General features: G+C 53.6%; 1 protein-coding gene across 1 annotated transcript; it reads right to left on the bottom strand.

The window, feature by feature from the left end:
• Nucleotides 1-296: 296 nt before the first annotated feature.
• On the bottom strand, nt 297-2,902 carry A4galt (alpha 1,4-galactosyltransferase (P1PK blood group)). The gene is given in 6 exon segments (XM_013364378.4): nt 297-652; nt 655-690; nt 693-752; nt 755-1,085; nt 1,087-1,536; nt 2,763-2,902. Coding segments are annotated over 5 exon segments (1,053 nt in total). The 5' UTR covers nt 1,492-1,536; nt 2,763-2,902; the 3' UTR covers nt 297-431.
• Nucleotides 2,903-21,168: the final 18,266 nt, after the last annotated feature.

Here is a 21,168-nt window from a genome sequence, read left to right as displayed (position 1 = left end):
TGCGCTCTCTGTGTGGCCGCCTCTGCTCTGCCCGGGAGCCCGTCCCTCCTTCCTTGTCCCCTCGGCTCAGGTTTCCCGGAGCTCCCCTCAGGGGCCCTCAGCCCCCACTGGCTGGGCTCCGGGTGTCACCCAGGAAGTTGCTTTGCCGTTCCCGGTGGGAGGTGCGCTCTTCTTGCCACGTGTCTGGACAGCCTGCCGGGCTCACCGGGCACTCCCGACGGCTCTGGAATCCTCTGTGGGCCTCTGACCCGAGCCAGGGCGCCAGCCGAGGGGGTTCCCACCAGGCTTACCCCGGCCTGGAGCAGCTGCGGGGGCCTGTGGAACGTGCTCAGGCCTCAGCCTGCCCCACGCCCGGCTGTGGCTGCTCGGACCTCCCTCTCCTGCCCGCCCACCTCCAGGAGAGGCGCCAGGAGAGGTGCCAGGCCGGCTCCTCACAAGTACATCTTCATGATCTCGTGTGTCGTGGGGCAGTAGCGGGCGTGGAGCTGGGCCAGCAGTGCCCTGGACGTGGCCTCGAAGCGCGTGCCCTGGCTCTTCTTGTTCCACACGTGGACAGCGTAGGTGGCATTGAGCAGCCGAGTCAGCTCCTCGGGCCTGATCTCCTCAAAGTACCTCTTCCAGCTCTGCCAGGGCACGGGGTAGAAGGCCTCCCGGGCAGGGCGGTGACCCCGCGGCAGGTGTGGCTCTCCCCAGGCTACGGATGGAGCACCACTTCTTGAAGACCCGCGTGAGCAGCTGGGGCCCCTGGTGGCCCATATCCAGCGGTTGTAGTGGGCCACGAAGTCCCACATGCACAGAGCCAGGAACTCGTGCTGCCGCTCGAAGGCCAGGAAGGCCCCGTTGAGGACGTAGCGGGACTGGGTGCCCAGCACGTTGGTCAGGTTCCGTAGGTTCTTGAGGACGATGAAGTCTGTGTCCAAGTAGATGCCGCCGAACTTCCAGAGCAGCGCGATCCTGGAGGCGTCGGAGAGCACGGGCAGCAGGTAGGGCTCCCAGCGCCGCTGCACGGCCCGATACCAGGCTGCCAGCGGCGTGTCCCGGAACAGCTCCTCCAGGTCCAGCGGGCGCAGCTGCACGTTGGGGAAGGCAGCCCAGAAGCGAGAGGCCCAGGTGCCGGGGCAGGGGCGCGTGGCCACCGGGCAGCCCCTTCATCAGGACCACCACCTGGGACTCGGGGTGGGTCCTGGCGGCCGACTCCACGGAGCACATGAAGAGGAAGTTGGGGTTGGTCCGGTCTGAGGTCTCCAGGAAGAAGATGTTGCCTGGAGGGGGGGTGCTGGAGGACGGGGCTGGGGGCGTGAGTGGGGGGCAGGGGATGTCCACAGGCAGGCTATAGAGCTGCCCTTGGTCCTTGGGCTCTCCCACGACATGCCAGTAGATCATGACAGAGACAAAAAACGTGAACTTGAAGCCGATGATGAACAGGGTGCAGACCCGCTGCCTGGGGGTGCCCCGGAGGAGCCGCAGCAGGCAGTCGGAGGGCTTGGGCATGGTCTCCCCGATCACACAAGGAGCCTCCCGTGGGAACCGGCTGGTCTGCAAGAGATGAGCACCATCATTCAGGCAGGCCTCGCGCATCCCCGACCCGCTAGAGAAGGGCTTCCTGCGGCCGTCAGTTTCCAAGCCCAGCGTCCGGGCGGATCCCAGCCACCGGCTGCTCACCTGGGGTTGGGAGCAGTGGGCCACAGACTTGCTCTCTGTAACAAACCCGAGACCCTGGAGGATGGGGCCAGTGTCACCTATGGTATGTAGCCATGCCAGGACTCTCGGAAGTGATGGCCTTGCTACCCGACACCCAGGCCTCTGCCTGGTGAGGCCTGCCTCCCTGGGCCTGCTGGGGTGGGCAGCCTGTCCTGTGAGAGCCAGCTCAGGCTGCCCTTAGATGCATGACCAGGGCAGATCCCCACAGGCCTCGCGGATGCTGAGCGTGAAGATGGCAGCTCAGGCCACAGCCTGTAACCTTTACTGGTACTACTGCCTCTGGACCCTCACTCTTCCCTGGTGACCTTCATATGGCCAGTTGCTGAAGCAAGTGGCTGGGAGAACAATACAGGCTCGAGCCCTGTTCCCCAGGGCAGGGCCGTGTGAGCACCTGGGAGGCACAGGGCGCCCAACCCTGCCTGAGCTGGCAGTGAGACCTGGGCAAGTCACTGAACTCGGAGCCTCGGTCTCCCATCTGCAGGACAGGAGCACTGGAGGCCACGGGAGAGTCCCATTCTTTTATTCATTCAGTAGACACGCATCTTCCCCTACAGGCCAAGCGACTTCTTCCATGTGGGGGCCGTGCTCATCTCCATCTTCCAGATGAGGAAAGGGAGGCACGAGACTCTCCAGACCTCACCTGGAGTCCCAGAGCCACAAGCGGCAGGGCTGGGGACCAGGAGCTCACAGCGGCACCACCTGCCTGGAGAGGGCACGGGAAGGTGCCCAGTGTCAGAGGCACTTGGCCACAGTGCCCTGTTCCATAGTCACTACTAACAGCAACTGACCTCCTTGTTCCACACCATGTCTACAACCCTTGGAAAGTCCCAGGAACACCTGCATCCCTTTTCTTTAAGGGCTAAGAAACATGGGCACAAAGGGGTAGAGGGACGGCTCAGGCTGGGTGCTCATAGGAGCTGGGAATCAGCTCCCTCCCAGGACAACTGGAAACTTCAAGTGGCTGCCCCACCACTTGAGGCCACCCTGGGGCTTGAGCAATAGGCTGGACTCCCTGGGGTGGAGGGCAGGGAAACTCGACCACTTCTCTGGTTGCAACTGACCAGCCTGGGCAGCCCACTGCAGAGAGGCGGGGATCTGCGCAGTCTGCAGGCCTCCTGGAGACATGCCCGGCTCAGCAGCTGGCCTTCTCCGACAACGGGACCGTGGCCTTTCCACACACTCTTGACGCCTGCACGTTCATCTGCAAAAGATGGCAAGAGACAGAATGAGGAGGGCTGCAGGCTGTCTGTTCCCTTGCTCAGCCCCGCAGGGAACGCTTGCAGGGTCAGGCCCTGTGCTGCGCCTGGGAGCAGGAAGGAATTAGACAGAGGCTCCCCTGCAGGAGCTCTGGGCCTGGTGGGGGACATTTAGAAACAGATGGGACAACAGGATCAATGACGGAGCACCAGGGTGAGAAGGCAGAGTGTGTTGGATGGAGGAGGCAGAGGCGGGTCTGCAGCTCCACAAGACCCACGGCACAGGAGTGGAGTGTGGGGGACCCTCTCTCCCCGGTGCCCAGCAGGGCGCCAGCACACAGTATGCACAAAGGAAGTCAGTTCACTGGCTCATCATCTCGCGCTCTCATTGACTGGCTCACACCTGGCAGCCAGAGAGATGCTTTAGAAGTCAGAGCTGGGCGCAGGGGCCAAGGGCAGAGGATCACTTGAGCTCAAGAGTTCAAGATCAGCCTGGGCAAGGCAGCCAGAGTCAGCCCGGCACTGTGGCACACGCCTGTCATCCCAGCGGCTCGGGAGGCTGAGGCAGGAGGATCATGAGTTCAAAGCCAGCTTCAGCAATGGTGAGGCGCTAAGCAACTCAGTGAGACCCTGTCTCTAAATAAAACACAAAATGGGGCCGGGGATGTGGCTCAGTGGTAGAGCGCCCACCTGGCACGTGTGAGGCACTGGGTTCAATCCTCGGCACCATAGAAAAATAAATAAAGTATTGTGTCCAACTACAACTAAAAAAAATTAAAAAACAAAAAAAAGTAACACAATAGGGCTGGGATGTGGCTCAGAGGTCGAGTGACCCCGAGTTCAATCCCCAGTACCAAAAAAAAGCAAAGAAGCCAGAGTCAGGCCCCACTGCTGGAGGCCCACCACCAGGCCCTGCGCGTGCTCCACACCCCTGACCTCAAGTCCCACCTCTGCTCTAGCCACACGGGGCCTCCAGCTCTGACTCAGGCCTCCCGCAGCCACCACCATGGGGCCCTGGCACCTGCCACTTCCCTGCTCAGATGGCTCTCTCCACAAGTGCTCACACGGCTCTTCTCAGACCTTCACCCCCAACTCATCTCCTCACCGAGACCCACCCTAGAATCCCAAGGCCGCCACTGAGAGCCCTGCTGCAGCCGGCCCTCTGGGCTCTGACCCTGACTCACGGCCCCTCTCTTCCTTGTTTGGCCCCTGTGCTTGGAACGGGCTCCACGGGGGCAGGTGTGTAGGGTCCAGGACTGTGCCCAGCTCTCGGGGTAGACTCCACAAGGGCTGAGCGGGGAGGCTGGGGCGCAGCTCGGGGCGCAGCACCCACGGAGCACGCCGAGGCCTGGGTTCCATGGAGAGCGGGTCGGTGGACAGGGTGGACCAGGGGGCGAGTGAACGGGGAGCCGTGAGAAGAGCGGCGCCAGAGCCCAGAGAACCGCTGGGACCCCACAGGTCCTCGTGACAGAGCCGAGTGGTACACCAAGACTGTGCCCACTTCCCCTCTTGTTGCTGCAGGGAGGGAGGCTGGTTTGGTCCTGAGCATTTTTAACCTAATGTGGGCCACACTGCTAGGTGGGACACACAGGTGGATGGACAGCCGGGAAGCCTCAGGCAAGGCCTGGCTGCTTGGGACCCTCGTGCTAGAAGGATCTGAGTCCACCGCGGGGTGGGCGGGGGCTAGGTCTGACATGGGGACAGGAAATGCTGCCCGCACCCTTGCCTGACCATGGCTGGGGGTGCCAGGCTCGGGTGGCACCATATATGGTGCCGGAGCCCATGACCCAGGAATAGAAGCTGTGTATGGGGCCAAGTTGGCCACAGCCCAATACCCGAGTGACCTCAGGCTCAAAGCATGCTCCTGGTCCCCTAAATGGGCTTTGCAGCTGTGGCACAAGTCCTGGTCCTTGTCAACCAGGCCTGGAAGGCCCCTGCCATCTCCTCCTGCCTCCAGGCTTCCGGCCCCGTGGCCAGCAAGAGAGTTAACCATTGTCACTTTGGGCCCTTCCACGGTTCCCTGTTGGGAGGACCCCCACTCCCATGATTCATCTCAGGTGAGAGGCAAGGGTAAGCAGGGCGAGGCGGTGGACACGGCCTGGACCCACCGCGGGGAGTGTGGACACCGGGGCCGGGCCCCAGCACAGGGAGCAGCTTTCTAAGCTGGCGGTCGGCACCCCTCAGGGCCCGCATCCACGTCTGCTTCCCCAGGAAGAGCCCCTCTGGCCCTCTCTGGGCTGCTGTGTCCAGCCTCGCTCAGGCCAGCCCTGGCTGACCGTGGCCCAAAAGCAGAGTCATGGGGATGGTCAGACCCGGTCCACAGCAAGCCCCACAAACCCGGCCTCCACGCTCAGTGGCTCCCCGGGTGCCAGCGCTGGGCCCTTGGAGAGCCAGGTGTCCTGATGGGGACATGGAGAGGGAGGGGGACTCCGGCAAGGGAAGAGCAGGGCCTCGGGCCTCGGTCGGGGGCTCCACAGCTCCCTCTGCTCCCTGCGGGCAGCGTCTGCACTTTCATGACCTTCTGGAGGGATGTGAGTCCCCCCCCAGTCTCCATCCAGTAAGGGGAGAGGAGAGAGGGCGGCCAGTTCTTGTCAGGCCCGTGTCAACCTCCTGTGGCTGCCAAACAGACCGCCACAGGCTCGGTGGCTTAACGCCGACCTTCTCTCACAATTGCAGAGGGCAGGAGTCCAGCGTCCAGGTACCAGCAGGACGGCGTTCTCTTCTCAGGCCCCAGGAGACCCTTCCTGCCTCTTTTGGCCCCTGTTGGCTCCGGGCATGGCGGGGCCTGAGGCTGCCCTGCGCCGGCTCTGCCGCCTTCTCACCCCCTTGTCCAGCGTCCCCTCTGTCTCTTTCGACACTCGCCGTCAGATTCACAGCCCAGCTGGGTCGTCAGGACGAGTCTCTCATCTCAGGACCCTTAATCACCTCCGCCAAGACGGCTGCCCACCGAGGTCACACTCGCAGGTGAGTCAGGACACCCGGGACTGTGGCTCTGTTGGTCCCACCACGCTCCGCCCTGGAACCACCCCGAGAAGGGGGACGGTCTGTCCGCAAGTCCCAGGTGGAGAAGCCGAGGCTGCGGCACAGAGCGACTTCCTCGCGTCACAAAGGATCAGAGGCACAGTGGGGATGAGGACCCAGGGCCTGACCTGGAGCCCAGGGCTGCGCCTCTCTCCGTGCACCGATGTCTTGCAGCCATGGCTTCACGGGGCCCCTTCTCAGAGGGGCCCTCCTTGGCCACTTGGCCTTACTTCTGGTCACTTGGTGGGGTGGAAAGCAGACTGAGACCAGGGGAGCCATGTGTGGGGACTGGGAGTGTCCTGGGGACTGTGAGGGTGAGGGCGCAGGACAGGCGGAGGGAGCCCTGGGCTGAGGGGGCCCCCAGGAGCACTCAGCAGCCCCCACGAGGCGGCAGTGAGGGCCACGCATTGGGAGCCTTTCCCTGACAGGAAGACCTGGGGGTTTCCTTGTGCAGGATCCATCCAGGGGCCGGGAGGGAGGACACTCAGGGAGCATGACCCTGGGGCCCTCTCACGCCCAAGGCCAGCAGCATGGCTGCGAGGCCAGGATGCAGCCTGGCCCCTCCCTCTTTATCAGGACCCCCAACTCTCGAGATTGGGCAGAGCGCACGATCCCGACCCCACAGTCACCCAGAGTCCCCAGGCCACATGCTTCACCGTTTCCCTCCAGATCAGGACTTGGTGTGGGCAGCCTGGGGGACAAGGACCCTGCTGACACTCCTGGGTTCCCCTCCCAGCCCTGCCACATGCCAGCAGGACAGGTCACCTCCCCGAGCCTCGAGCTCCTCCTCCGTGGAGAGGGTGTACCCAGGCCCCGGCCGCCAGCTGCTGTGGGATGCAGTCTGGGGAGGGTCTCAGCCAGGCCCCGAGCTCAGGTGCGGGGTCCAGGGAGGACCCGGGCCGGGTGAGGGCAAGGGAGGCTCCGGCTCCTGACCACCTTCTCTGCCGTCCTTGCTCCCAGAGCCCCACCCCTTGGGCCCATTGGCCTTGATCTCCACTGACGGGCAGCTCTCTGGGGACACAGCAAGGTGGGCGCCCTCCGTGGCAGCAGAAAGGATCCGAGGTGACGTGTCGTGTCCTCCAGCAGAGACAGGCTGGTCTGGGTTTTCCCCCCACGTCCCTCCTTCCTTCTCTGTTGACAACACCCGGTTCCACCCCGACACTGAGCCCACGGCGGGCTTCCAGGGTGGACACTCGGTTCAGGTCTGGCTGATGACTGCATTCCCTTGGCCACAGTGACGAGGTCAGGGAGGGACGTCACCCAGGCCAGGCCAAGCAGAGGCATGCGCATTCTCCTGGGGTCACTGAGCTGTGAACCAGAAGCAGGGACCTGCCAGGGTGAAGCTGGCCCCACGTCAAGCGTTGCCAACAGCTGGAGAGAAAGAGACCGGGTGGCTGGTCTTTGCACCTGAGCCCCACTGGACCTGAAGCCAGATCGCTCCTGGGCTAGTCCTGTCAGTAGAACATTCTCCTCCTCAGTCTGAGCCAATGTGCACTGGATTTCCACTCTCACAATCGTGAGTAACTTTACACACACAGGAATGGCAAGGACAGGGTCTCCTCCAGAGGCCACCTTCCAGGAACTGGACACTTGAGTTAAAAGAGTGGTCAAGGGGCACTTTAGTTGGCCCATAAAGCGTGATTTCTTTTTACCAGGACACTTTAAAACATTGTCTGCGAGGCAGCACCCCAGGCTCCGGGCTTGGACTCAGCCTGGCTTTGAGTCCAGCAGAGCCAGCTGCTAGTGGGTGCTGACCAACGCCCCCTGCCAAATGCGGACAATCACGGTGTCCTGGCAGAGCCCCAGGAGGCTTCACGAGCTGCCTGGTAAACAGTGCCCAGGTGAGCGTGTCAGTGCCCAGGTGGGCACAAGCCCAGGCACAGGTGGGCACAAGCCCAGGCCAGGCCTCTGCTCTTACGGAGCTCAGCAAGAGCCAGGGCTGCTGGGGACACGAGGGTCGGGGAGGACCTGGGATTTCACAAACCCAAGGCAGAAGGGCGGGGGCACTCTGAGAACCACGCTCCTGTCCTGAAGCACAAGGCGCTGGCCAATCACTACAGTTCAGGTCCCAGCTGGAGAGCAAGGCGGTCTTCAGTGGAGGCTACCCCTGGGGCTGAGTCACACTCACCTGTCCCTTGTCGTCCTTTATGGACAGAACTTTCTAAGAACAGTGTCCCCCCCAAATGAAAGCTCACCTCCGAATGTGCTTCCCTCTCTGTCAGCCTCTAGTGACTTTCTCTTGCTCAAGGGAGCTTGAGGCCGAGGGCCGGGGAAGCCGTCCTGAAGCGGGTGTAAAGGTAATCTGAGTCTGTGTTTTTATTTTGCATCACCCAAATTCACACGAGCGACCTTAGTTCAGCGCCTGCGCTGGACGGGGGTGGTGCGGAAGCTCTTGGGGGCTCGCTGTATCTAGGAGCCAAGGCTACACCAAACCAGAGACGACCTGGTCTAACCTGCCACTGAGGAGGCTGCGGGCGGGAGCGGCAGTGTGGGCCTCCACAGAGAACTGGTGGCGGCAGGCCTAGAACCTGGCTCTCAGGTCAGCACTGCGTGATCAGCCGTCGGAGCTGCGCACACCCCACACCTCCAGCCACGACTCTGCCCACAGGACCCAGCTCAGAGGCGGTGGGGACTGGCTCATGGCCTCCATCCCTCACCTGTGTAGGTGGAGACCGGCTCTGCCTGACCACGGTGTCCCCTTTACCTGCTCCCGTGGGAGTGGGGACTGGACTTCACTCTCCCTGGGTGGAGCGAGACCCTGAGAGGGCACACATGCTCACGAGCACACACAGGAGCTGGTGGGAGACGCACAGATGGGCCCTTCTCAGAACCTTCCCCAAGTCCAGGGGAGAGGAGGCTCAAATGTAAACGATCGAGGGCTGGGGCTGCAGCTCCGTGGCAGAGCGCTTGCCTAGCACGTGTGAGGCAGGGTTCAAAGTCTCAGCACCAGATAAAATAAATAAATAAAGGTATTGTGTCCATCTACAACTAAAAAAAATAAATAGATAAAACGATCGAGCCGTGTGTGGAGCTGCACACCTGTAACCTCAGTGACTTGGGAGGCTGAGGCAGGAGGATCGAAAGTTCAAGGTCAGCCTCAGCAACTTAGCAAGACCCTAAGCAATTCTGTGAGACCCTGTCTCAAAAATAAAAAGGGCTGGGGACGTGGCTCATTGACAGAGTGCCCCGGGGTTCAATCCCCAGTAACAACAACAACAGGAAAGTAAATGATGGAAACTTCTGCTGACTCTGCCAACCAGCCCTCACTCAAGACCTTCGCATTCCTCCCCAGTGCCCTCCTGTTCTTCTCTCCCCAGGGCTCCCTGTCCCTCTGGACCTCCCCCTCTGCCCTTCTAGACGGGTTCCACCCACATTTCCCTTCCTCTTGGCAAGGGCAAGCATTGTTCATGGGATAAGTCACCCAGGCTTCCAGAAACACAAGGATCTCAGAAAGAAAGTCCTGGGACCAGGAAAGATCACAGCCTCCAGAATCCCAATCCAGGCGCTCCGACAGTGGCCCTGCTACTAACTGGCAATGTGACCTCAGGCCCATCTCTGTCCCTTGGGGCTTAGTGTTTTTTCTCCATAGAGATAAGGGGTAGGTTCTGGGCACACAGCACTGGTCCTCCTGGGTGGGAAAATCAACACCCAGAGTTTCCAAATGCCACTTGGAGGGTCCGCCGTCCTGTTTCAACCCACCTGCCCACCCACAATCTTTAGGGTATGAATAGTCTATTTCTACTTAAGAAGTAAGAGTGAGGGCTGGGGTGGGCTCAGCAGCAAAGCGCTTGCTTAGCATGTGTGAGGCACTGGGTTCGAGTCTCAGCACCACATGAAAGAAAGAAAGAAAGAAAGGAAGGAAGAAAGAAAGAAAGAAAGAAAGAAAGGTTCATCAACATCTAAAAAATATTAAAAAAAAACAAAAAAACAAGAGTGGCAACTCGTGGAAGTAGCAACTTGTAACAAGGGCTGTTTCAGAGCAGCGGTTACAAAGTGTGCTTGCTCCAAGCCTTTAAGGAGCTCCAACCACAACATCGAGCACAGAGGGCTTGCTCTGTGGGTAGCTCAGACAGAAAATGCGGGGTGTGAAGACTTGTTTCCGGTAGGAGCACCGGCTTGGCGTTGCAGGGAGAACCTGCCCCCAAACCAAAAACCCTGGAAAAAGTAATCCCAGCCCCAAGGAAAGAATAGAAAGTCATGACACCGGTGCTGGAGATGAGACGGGCAAATTGAAAGGTATCCGATGAGGACCCTAGTGAGAACTGATAGATCTCAGGAGAAAAAAAAATGCAGAAGACCAAGCCATCTCCTAACTGAAGGCCAGACTGCAGGCAGGACCCAGGAGAACTGACTCCATGACCTGAGCAGCAGCGCCCGTCTGCAGTCCCGGCTGCTTGGGAGGCTCAGGGAGGAGGATGGCTCCGGCCAGGAGTTTGAGGCTCGTCTGCGCAGCACCGAGACCCATCTCAAAAAAGAAAAGAGCGCAGGGGCAGGGAGGTATGGACAAAATCAAACAGGTAGTCAGACATAAAAGAATCCAAGAAGGAAAAAATAATAACAACAAGATGGATCCAGGAACTCTGTCCAAGAGACCCAACACACGCACAACCGGAGACCCCGGAGCAACTGACAGAGTCAACGTTCACCATCATCACTCAGGAAGACCTCCCCGAAATAAGACCCGATTTTATGAGTCCAAGGAGGACACCACGTACTAGCAAAAGCAGGGACGCCAAGTGGCACATCCCCAACGGGTGTGGCACCATCCCTGGACTTTAAAGATACGAGACAAAAAGATGGAGTCATCATGACGCCAAGAGAAGCGGGTCTGCCTCAGGATGCTGGACAGAGAGCCGGGGCAGGTCCTCAGGCCCCCGAGGAAGGGAAGTCTGAGGCAGAGACTCGGCCATTCTGTTCCCAGCCCGGAGGGAAATGCGGGGACCTGGGCCACCTGGACCACATCACTCCCACGAGCCCCGAGAAACACAGAGGGACAAGCTGTGGCCAAAGCACTGGGTGTGTTTCACTCCAGATCAAGAAGGTGGGGGACAGTAGCAATGAGGATGACAGAAGAGAAGGAGGACGTGCGTGACTGTCCATGTAGAAATGACATGGCCAAGACCAGACTGGCAGGGGCCGGCGGGGACAGCAACAAGCTGATCGCTGTGTCCTATTTAACTGCTGGGACAAAAGCTGAAAAAGCCACCAGTGGACGTTTAGGCACCTTTAAGATGCAAAGATGACCCCAGTGAGGGGTAATGTCACCTTGTTGAATTTGATGCACCAATGTCTCTAAGACGCATCGTTACGTCATGTGACGCTAAAAAGTTGAAAATGCTGCCAATCACACCAGGACGCTTCGGTTTACAATGTAGAATTTTTAAAACAATTTTTTTTTAGTTATAGTTGGGCACAATACCTTTATTTTATTTTATGTGGTGCTGAGGATCGAACCCAGCTCCTCGCTCGTGCTAGGTGAGCACTCTACCGCGGAGCTACAGCCCCATATAGAATTTTTTTTAAAATGTTTATTTTTTATGGTAGTTGGATACAATACCTTTATTTTATTTATTTATTTTTATGTGGTGCTGAGGATCGAACCCAGGACCTCGCATATGGGAGGCCAGTGCTCTACTGCTGAGCCACAACCCCAGCCCCTAGAATTTTCATTTAGAAAGAAATATTCTTTTTCTTCCCCAGAGTGCTGGGCCTCCAGGAGGCTAGATGGATACTGTCCCCTAAGCGAAGCCTGATTCCTCTGAATGACTTTGGCGCAGGTGGGGGCATCCACCGCCACCTCCCACAGCAGCAAGTGCCTGGGTCATCGGCAGTGGTTCCCTCCCGGCCACAGGACTATTGCCCAAGCTGCAGATACTCTCCTGTCCCCGGCATGGCATGCGTGGGCAAGGGTGCCGTCCAGATGGCTGCTGGACACAGCTCTCAAAGGGGTGAGGATGGAAACACCCACCGCTACAGAACCTCTCAACAGAGCAGCTAAAATGAGGCAGCGGGCAGCAAGAGACACAAGTGTTAGTCACAGAAGAAAAATCAGGACATGTTGAAAGAAAGAGGGAGCTGGGATCAGCACAGACCCAGATACAAACATAACAGTAAATATAAAGAGGATGAACTCGCCTGTATTTAAGAAGAAAAAGTGTGTTTCTTGTTTTTTTTTTTTTTTGGGGGGGGGGTTGGTGCTGGGAATCAAACCTAGGGCCCCTTATCACTGAGCTACACCCCCAGCCCTTTTTATATTTTGAAACAGGGTCTCCCTAAATCACCCAGGTTGGCCATGAACTTGTGACCCTCCTGCCTCAGCCTCCAAAATGTTTAGATGAGATCCCAGGCAAAACCCAATTTGATGCTGCATTCAAATGAAGTGATTTAGAATGGTTCAAAGTAAGAGCAGGAGCAAAGGTGTGTAGACAAACACAAACTGGGTTGGGTCAGTGACACGCGGCTGTAATCCCAGCAGTTTGGGAGGCTGAGGCAGGAGGGTCATGACTTCAAAGCCAGCCTGAGCCACTTAGTGAGGCCTAAGCAACTCCGTGAAACCCTGTCTTTAAAATACACAAAAGGGCTGGGGACGTGGCTCAGTGGTTAAGCCACCCCAACCCCTTCAATCCCAAAACAAACCAACAAACTGGCATCCAGCTCAGTTCAAGACAAACATGATTTAATGAGCCACAGAAGACAATCTATAATGCTGATGGTATAATTCACAGTCAAAGGGCCAGGCCGTCAGGGTAATGGTCCCAATTAAGGTCGGGCCTTTTTCAAATGTAAAGACCATGATTAAAAAATAAAAAGAGCAAAAACAATAAATAAATAAAAATAAAGATCATGAGGCTCACTGGTGGGAAGATTCTAGAAACTCCTTTAGGAAATGGAAGGTGGGGGTGAACCCCAAAGGGAGTTACAGGCAGGACGGAAACTCAAAGTCTCTGGGACACAGCCAATGTCCAGATACCTTCCCAATACCTGTTTAACATAGATTTGAATCAATGCTCAAATGCAAAGGCTCCCCGAGGTTAACACACCAAAGTGGGTTTTCGGCTTGGGGGACAGTGTCCCACCCTGGGGAGTTCCCTCTCTCTTAAATAAAACCCACTCAGTTCACTCTTGCCTTCTGTTATTACTCATGGATTTCATTCTTCAAGTTTGCAGACAGGAACCCAGAGGGAAACTGCAAACCCAGAGTGAGTCTCTTCTCACACTCTGGTTTCTGCAGCAATTTTGAAGAAGAAAGTCCAGGGACTGCAAGATAAACAGATTAAAGCGCACGAGGGGAATGTTCACCTCACTTCTCACAGTCCAAGGAACATTAAAGAGAACACACCTAAATGAGAATTCAGAAGACCTCATTAAAACAATCACTGAGATACCACAATATTTCAAACCCTCAATCCCAATAATAGAGAATGTACTTTCTTTTCAAGATTTGAGATAAGGGATCATTCATGACAATTGGCTACATACCAGTCCACAAAGAAAAATCTCAATAACATCCAGAATATGTTTTAAAAAACATATCATTCACAAGAGTATAATTAGTTTAAAAATCAGGAATTTTTAAAATATCTTAGGGTAACTTTTAGATCACAAAGAAAATACAAACTGGATTTGTGGTATGCCTATAAAATAAGAATACTCAAAATACTATGTAGCCAGGCACAGTGGTGCACACCTATAATCCCAGCGATTCAGGAGATTGAGACAGGAGGATTGCAAGTTCAAGGCCAGCCTCAGCAATTTGCAAGACCCTAAGCAACTTAGTGAGACCCTGTCTCAAAAACAAGGAAACAAAACATTAAAAGGCAAAGCAAGCTCAATGGTTAAGCACCCCTGAGTTCAATTCATGGTAACAAAAAAGAAACAGTACAAACTATGTAACCAAATCTATAGGCTACAACTACAAGAATAATAATCAGAAGAATATTTTGTATCCAATACATGTAAACCAAACAGAAAGGATAAACAAATGAAGTGCAGCCTAAAAATGTTAGAAAAAGAACCATAAAATAAACAGAAATAATTAATAAGGATTAAAGCAGAAATAAGCTGGGCATGGTAGTGCACACCTATAATTTCAGTGACTCTAGAGGCTGAGGCAAGAGGTTCAAAAGTTCAAAGCCAGCCTGGACAACAGCAAGACCACCCTGCTCCAAAATAAAAAAATAAAAAGGGGTGGAAATGTAGCTCAGTGGTGGAATCCCCCTGTGTTAAATCCCAAGTACTTCAATAAATAAATATTTTTAAAAAGAAAGAAATGCCAAATGAAAAAATAAACAAAGAGCAGTGAATTTTTAAAAAAATAAAATAGTACTTTCTAAGGGCTGGGGTTGTGGCTCAATGGTACGGTGCTTGCCTAGCACATGCGAGGCCCTGGTTCGATCTTCAGCACCATGTAAAAATAAATAAATAACATCAAGGTATTGTGTCCAACTTAAAAAAAAAAGATATTTAAATTAAAAAAAATAGTACTTTCCAAATAAAATGTACAACCTGAATAAAATAATTTCTAGACAAATGAAATAAATACATCAAAACTGATCTCCAAAGGGAATCTACACAGGCTGAGGTCCATTTAAGAAATAAAATTGTTAAGAAAAAAAATACAACTGGGCTGGGCGCGGTGGCACGAGCCCGTAATGCCAGCAGCTGGGGAGGCTGAGGCAGGAGGATCACAGTGTCAGCAAAGTCGAGGTGCTGAGCAATTCAGTGAGACTCTGTCTCTACATAAAGTACAAATCAGGGCTAAGGATGTGGCTCAGTGGTCGAGTGCCCCTGATTTCAATCCCTGGTCCCACCCCCTAAAAAAAATAATAAATTGTAGAAGAGCCACCATTACTAAAGAAAAGCATCAGGGCAAAACATTTTTTAAATTAATTTATTTGTTTTTTTGGGCACTGGGGATTGAACCCAGGGCTGCTCGACCACTGAGCCACATCTCCAGCCCTTTTAAGTTTTTTTGAGACAGGGTCTTGCTAAATTGCTAGAGGCTGGCTGTAAGGGTGACCTTGACCTAAGAAGGGCTTTAGCTTAAGTAACTCCATTTTGAAATAAAAGTGCAGTCCCCACGAGGCACGCCTCTGGAGCCCTCCAATAGGGTCATCATCGTAGCCTGGTAAAATAAGTCCCTTGCCATTTGCCTTCCTGCTGATAAAGGCTAAAGGTGAGAGATCAGGGCAGAGACCACCAGACCAGGTGGCTTGACCTCAGAACGGAAGACCTCACTGAGAAACCCAGTAACAGCTGATAGGGATTGAAAGGGGGGGTCAGAAGCCCCCAAATTTAGCATGAATGATGGAGCAAATGAACAGACATTCGGCCAGCCGACACTGGTGCCCACAGCCTGAGAGCCTGGTGAGGACCTGGGCCGACATCCCAGCTCTTCTCGTCTGCCTGATCCTCTGCATCCTCCTCGCCACCCTCAAACTCTGCAGCAGCCTCCGACTCTGGTGAGACAAGGACTTCTCCCGAGGACCCCCTCCGCAGCCAGCCGTGGGCTCCACCCCAGGAGAACCCTCTGTCAGTTCCCACGCTGGTGGCTGCCGTCCCGCTGCGGTCTGAGTGAGGGTGCGTCTGCTGGACTTGACCTGGCACTTGAGCTCAGCACGCGGAGGGAATGTCTGCACCGCTCTGTCACGGTGAAGTGTGTTTGCAGTGCTTAGCGTTAACTTAGAATTGTTTGCTTTGAATTGTGTCTACTGCAGTGCCCGGGATTAAGGATTATCATTCCTTGATTAAGAACCTATAGAGTGAAATCGTGTCGAGTGATTTGAGTAAATAAAGCACTGAAAACGGCAGTGGACGTGCTTTATCTCTCCCCTCCACTGCAGACGTCCTGCTTTTGCCCATCAAAACACTGGCCTTGAACCACCGATCCTCTGCCTTTGCCTCCTGAATCCCTGGGATTGTAGGCACCTGCCACCAGGCCAGCTGAGCAAGACATTAAAAAAAAAAATTTTTTTTTGTAGATGTAGATGGATAAAATCCCTTTATTTATTTATTTATTTATTTTTATGTGGTGCCAAGGATCAAACCCGGGCGGGCCTCACACGTGCAAAGCAAATGCTCTGCCACCGAGCTCCAGCTCCAGCCTTGAGCAAGACATTTTTAGGAGGAATTCTCCAGACTCTTAAATAGCACAGAAAATTTAAACTGCTCTGTAACAAAATATAGGAAGGAAATTTTCTCTAAAAAATTCTAAACACAGTAGGGATACCAAAACCTGACAAAGACTGTACCGAATACTCTATTTTTCAATTTTTGAAATGAATATTATTATAAAGACCCTAAATAAAATATAAGCGAATTGGCCTGGGGATGCAGCTCAGGAGTAGAGCACTTGCCTAGAACGCACGAGACCCTTGGGTTCAATCCCAAGCACTGAAGATTAAACAAACAAAAACCAAGCAAACAGGATTCAGCAGAATGACATGTGAGAGGAAAAAAACATCCAATCCAAACGGGGTTTATTCCAGGATGGTTTGGTACTAGGAACTCATTAACATAATTAATCAGCCTAATAGATCTAAGTAGAAAAATCATCTGGCTAGCCCCAGTGCCTTTAAAAATATTTTGAATAAAATCAACAACATTTGCTTTTGTTAACTTAGAAATTAATGAACATTTCCTTAACAAAGTTACACAGAACAACACAAAGGTCAGAAGCCAGATTCACACTCAGGGGCTTAGATCAATCTGGGGTCAGGAAAAAGCAAGACTCCACCCCTGACCACTGTGCTGAATGCATTCACCAAAGCCACTTGACAACAGGGAGACATCAGAGGCAAACGCTGGAAGAGAAATAGTTAAGGCTGCTCTGTTCTTGCCTGGGGCGCAGTGCCTGTAATCTCAGAGACTTGGGAAGCTGAGGCAGGAGGATCACAAGTTCAAAGCCAGCCTCAGCAACTTACTGAGGCCTTGTCTCAAAATAAAAATTTAAAAGGGCTGGGGATGTGATTCAGTAGTTAAGTGCCCCTGGGTTCAATCCCAGGTACCAAAAAAAAAAAAAAAAAAAAAAAAAAGGAAGAAAGAAAAAAGTCAACAAAAGGTGTTTGAAATCCATGTGAGAAAATTCTTAAAAAGTAAACTTGAACAAAGGGAAAGACAAACTGTACTTCTGGACAGAAGGCTCAGCTCTGAGCCAATTTTCTGAGCCAATTTATAAATCACATGTGATTGTGAAGTTAGACAATTGAGAATAAAGTTGATATAGAAAAATAAACAGGCAAGAATCTACAGAGACTCTGAGGAGGAAGGAGCGGCCGGCCCTGGAGATATGAAAACACCCCTATAAAGTTTCAGTGGCCTAAGCCCCACAGCCTTGGCACAGGATCAGAACAGACCAACGAAGCAGGAGAACTCACAGAAGCGATAGGGCGCCTTCGGGTACAAAGGAAGCAGCCCTCAGACCAGAAGGATTAAAATGGGCCTTTGAACACGAGGACGAGGTCTTGGGACACTGGGATAGCCCGGCTCACACCTCGGAACCTGCCCCAGGATCGACTCCAAATGTAAACACTGAAACCCATAAAAGTGTAGAACAAAACATGAGAGAAACTTGTTTATAACTTTGGGGTTGGGAACGTTTTGTTAATTTGGCCATAAATTCGGAAGCCATAAAAGAAAAGATGAATGGACGTGGCCACTGGAAACAACCAAGTCTCTCTACACTCCCAGACCCCAAACAACTGCCGATCAGTGGGACGCCTCCAGAGTGCCGGCAGGACTCAGAGACAGGTGCACCTGGAGCACAGAGGGCTGATTTTCCTAATGTACAAAGAGTTCCCAGAAATCCAGGAGAAAAAGACCAACCCCCCCCCCCCAATGGGCAAAGGACGAATCACAGACATGCAAAATGCGACTCTGAAACTAGTGAGCAAGACCAAGGATCTTCATAAGTCAGAGAGATGCAAATGGAAAGGCTGAGATAGCATCTCTCGCCTATCTGATGGGCAAAACCCCCAGCACTTGCCAACACATTCTTCTGGCAAGGCCAAGGGCAAGAAGCCATCATCATGTGGTGGGCAGGCCACACGGTGCCACTCAGCAGAGGAGGGCAGCTGACCCTCCACCAAAATTACACAGGCACTTCCTCCAGCAGTGAGCCCTCCCATGCTGGGAACTTACTCCACACAAGGGTGACATTTGTACAAGGTCACAAATTTGTTTACAGTTGTGAAAGATTAGAAAACTCAAGGACTTTCTTGAGAAGCTGAGTCAATAAGCAATGACAAGCTGATACCGTAGAGAGTAATGTCAGGGTCCCAAGGCTGCTTTGACTCACTGTTAGGTCCCTGCTCCCACCTCCCACCCTGACCCTAGCACACAGTATGTGCTAAGGCACATACTCTGAACAAATGAGTAAATAATCCTTATCCTGTCCACAAAACCAGGATCAAATATGATAACTAAATCAGAGCAAGCTATTCGCAAACTATAACTCATGTCCAAATGCAAATTTTAGCTGTTAGAAAATGTTATTAATATATCTTGCCTTACCATCTAAGGGTACAAAATAAGGTCACATGCCTTTTACTCTCTCTCTTGAAGTACCTGAGTATTCACCAGTCTCAAGAGTACCTTTCTTGTCTCCTTGAGGCTATCCCATCCTCCCCATGTCTCCCCAGAATCTACATGGGAGGCTGGATTTAAGATCAGGCTTAGGCAGTGAGGTTGTGCATTCCTGTAATCCCAGCTACTAGGGAGGCTGAGGCAGGAGGATTACAATGTCAAGGCCAGCCTGGGCAACTTAGCAAGATCCTGTCTCAAAATAAAAAAATATATTTTTAAAAAGGGTCTGGGGTTGTGGCTCAGTGATCTGGTGCTTGCCTAACATGTGACGCACTGGGTTCGATTCTCCAACACAACATATAAATAAATGATTAAAGGTCCATCAACATCTAAAACAAACATTAAAAATAAAAAGGGTCTGGGGAAATAGCTCAGAGGTAGAAGGCTCCTGGGTTCAATCCCCAGTACCACCAAAAAAGATTAGGCGGCTATGGTTGGCTTCCCAGGGTCAAGATGAAATCACTCTCACTGACTTTATGCTAGATAAGGGAGAAATAGTCACCATGAATCTGGGCTCCTATCCATTCCCTCTGGACCCAGGCACATGGCCAGGTGCATAACACAGTGCTCTGGTGGCCACATAGATGAGTCTTCTGTCACTTGCTCTGCCCAGAGATTGTAGAGATGCAAGCATCAGGCAAAGATCTTCATCAGACAAATGCACACCTGTGGGGAAACGCCATGCAAAGCACACCTAAAATTTTCAGCCTGAATTAGGAGAGTCCCGAGTTTGCTCTACTTGAAAAAAAGTTCATGTATTGCTTCACCTTCTCCTTTTCTTACTGTATTAAAGGTTAAAAATAGGTGTGAAGCTAAGTGCAGTGGCACATGCCTGTAACACCAGCAGCTCAGGAGGCTGAGGCAGGAGGATCACAAGATCAAAGCCAGCCTTGGCAACTTAGGCCCTAAGCAGTTTACCAAGACCCTGTCTCAAAATAAAAAAAACCATAAAGGGCGGGGGATGTGGCTCAAGGGTTAAACACCCCTGGGCTCAATCCCCAGTACCAAAACAAATAATAATAATAATAATAAAATAACAAGCAGCTAAATAGACTGCCACCCAGCATCATGGTGACTGGATACTCCCATTCTTCCCAATCTTCTGCTAACCCACAGCCAAGCAAGGGTCCAGATCTGCAGCCACACGACCAACTGGAGGACATGATGGGAAGTGAAGTAAGCCAGGTTTAGAAAGACAATTACCGTCAGTGCTCACTCGTTTGTGGAAGCTGACAGTCCATCTCATAGAAGTGGGAAGAACAGAGGTCACTCGAGGCTAGGAAAGGGGAGGGGGAGGGGATGGAAGTAGATAACCAGGACCAAAATAAGTTAGAGAGGGGAATGCCGGTGGTGTTCACAGCACACAGTACAGCCCTGGTCTAGAACAGTTTGTGATACATTTCACAAGGACTAGAAGAGTCCAAAGATTCCCAACCCACAGAAAGCATAAATGTTTGAAGCAACGCCAGCGCTAATTGCTCTGATTTGATCATTACACACTGTGTACAGGTGCTGAATGACATCGCCATCCACCATATGTACAGACATCGTGAGTCAATTAGACATTTCTTCTTCAGTACTGCGGATTGAACCTAAAGACACTGCACAACTGGGCCACATCGCCAGCCCTTTTTATTTGTATTTCCAGGCAGGGTCTCACTAAGTTCCCCAGGCTGTCCTTGAGCTTGCAATCCTTCTGCCTCAGCCTCCCCAGTTGCTAGGGTTGCAGGTGTGTGCCACCATGCCCCGCCCAATTAAACAATTAAAAAAAAAAAAAAGCTGAAGAAGCCGAGGCACAGCTGGGAAGCCCCGCAGCTGGGCTCAAAGGCCCTTTGCCAGGTGAAAGGGGTCCGCCCAGCTTGGTTCTCCTGGGGAGAGGGTTCCGTGTCATTGGATAAAGAGCCAAGTGGAGGGAAGAGTTTAGCACCTCGGAGGCTAACAGTGCCTGGCCCTTAGTGGGGCTCAGGTGGTTCATGGATGCCCCCAACCCGAGGGCAGCCCTAGAGATCTGCCCACGGGGCGAGCGCCTGTTGGCTGCGTCCGACGCCTGCGCTCTTCCACTCAAGTCCGGCTCCATCCGCGGGCTAAGACTTTGCTTTGACGTGACCCCGATGCTCCTGCTGGAATGGGCTCATGGTGAGTGAGTGTGGGTACAGGGGAGGGCATGCGGGAACTGGCACGGGAAGGAAGGGTGCTCCCTGGGTCCTGCTGCCGACTCCACAGGGCGAGAAGCTCCTGGACCCACTGACATCGGCCCAGAGGGAGGCAAAGGAGGCAGAGAGGAGAGGAGAGGTTGCTCACCACATACCAGAACAGCAGAGTGCCACCACTGCCCCCAAACCCACCAGACGTGTAGGGTCGCGGAGGAATCCATGCGCTGAGGGCACGGACTGCGAACTTTGAACCCAGCCCTGCCACTCGTTGACTGCCTCGGGCAGGGCGCAGGGCACTTCCCGTCCCTCTGGAGCCTGTCAACAGGGATGTTAACACCTGCTACCTCCCAAGGAAGAGGGCTCAGGGGATGAGGCTCATGGAAGGCCCCGCTCAGCGCTGGCAGCTGGCATCAAGGGGGCTGAGACTGCACTGAGACCTCTAAGGAGAACAAAGCCTGCTCATCAAGTGCCCGCTCAGCCCCCTCCTGGCCTCTGGTCCTTAGGTCCCTCTGGGG

The sequence above is a fragment of the Ictidomys tridecemlineatus genome, chromosome 6, assembly GCF_052094955.1.
Source record: "Ictidomys tridecemlineatus isolate mIctTri1 chromosome 6, mIctTri1.hap1, whole genome shotgun sequence".
Classification (NCBI taxonomy): domain Eukaryota; kingdom Metazoa; phylum Chordata; class Mammalia; order Rodentia; family Sciuridae; genus Ictidomys; species Ictidomys tridecemlineatus.
This window is presented reverse-complemented; position numbering and strand designations above follow the sequence as displayed.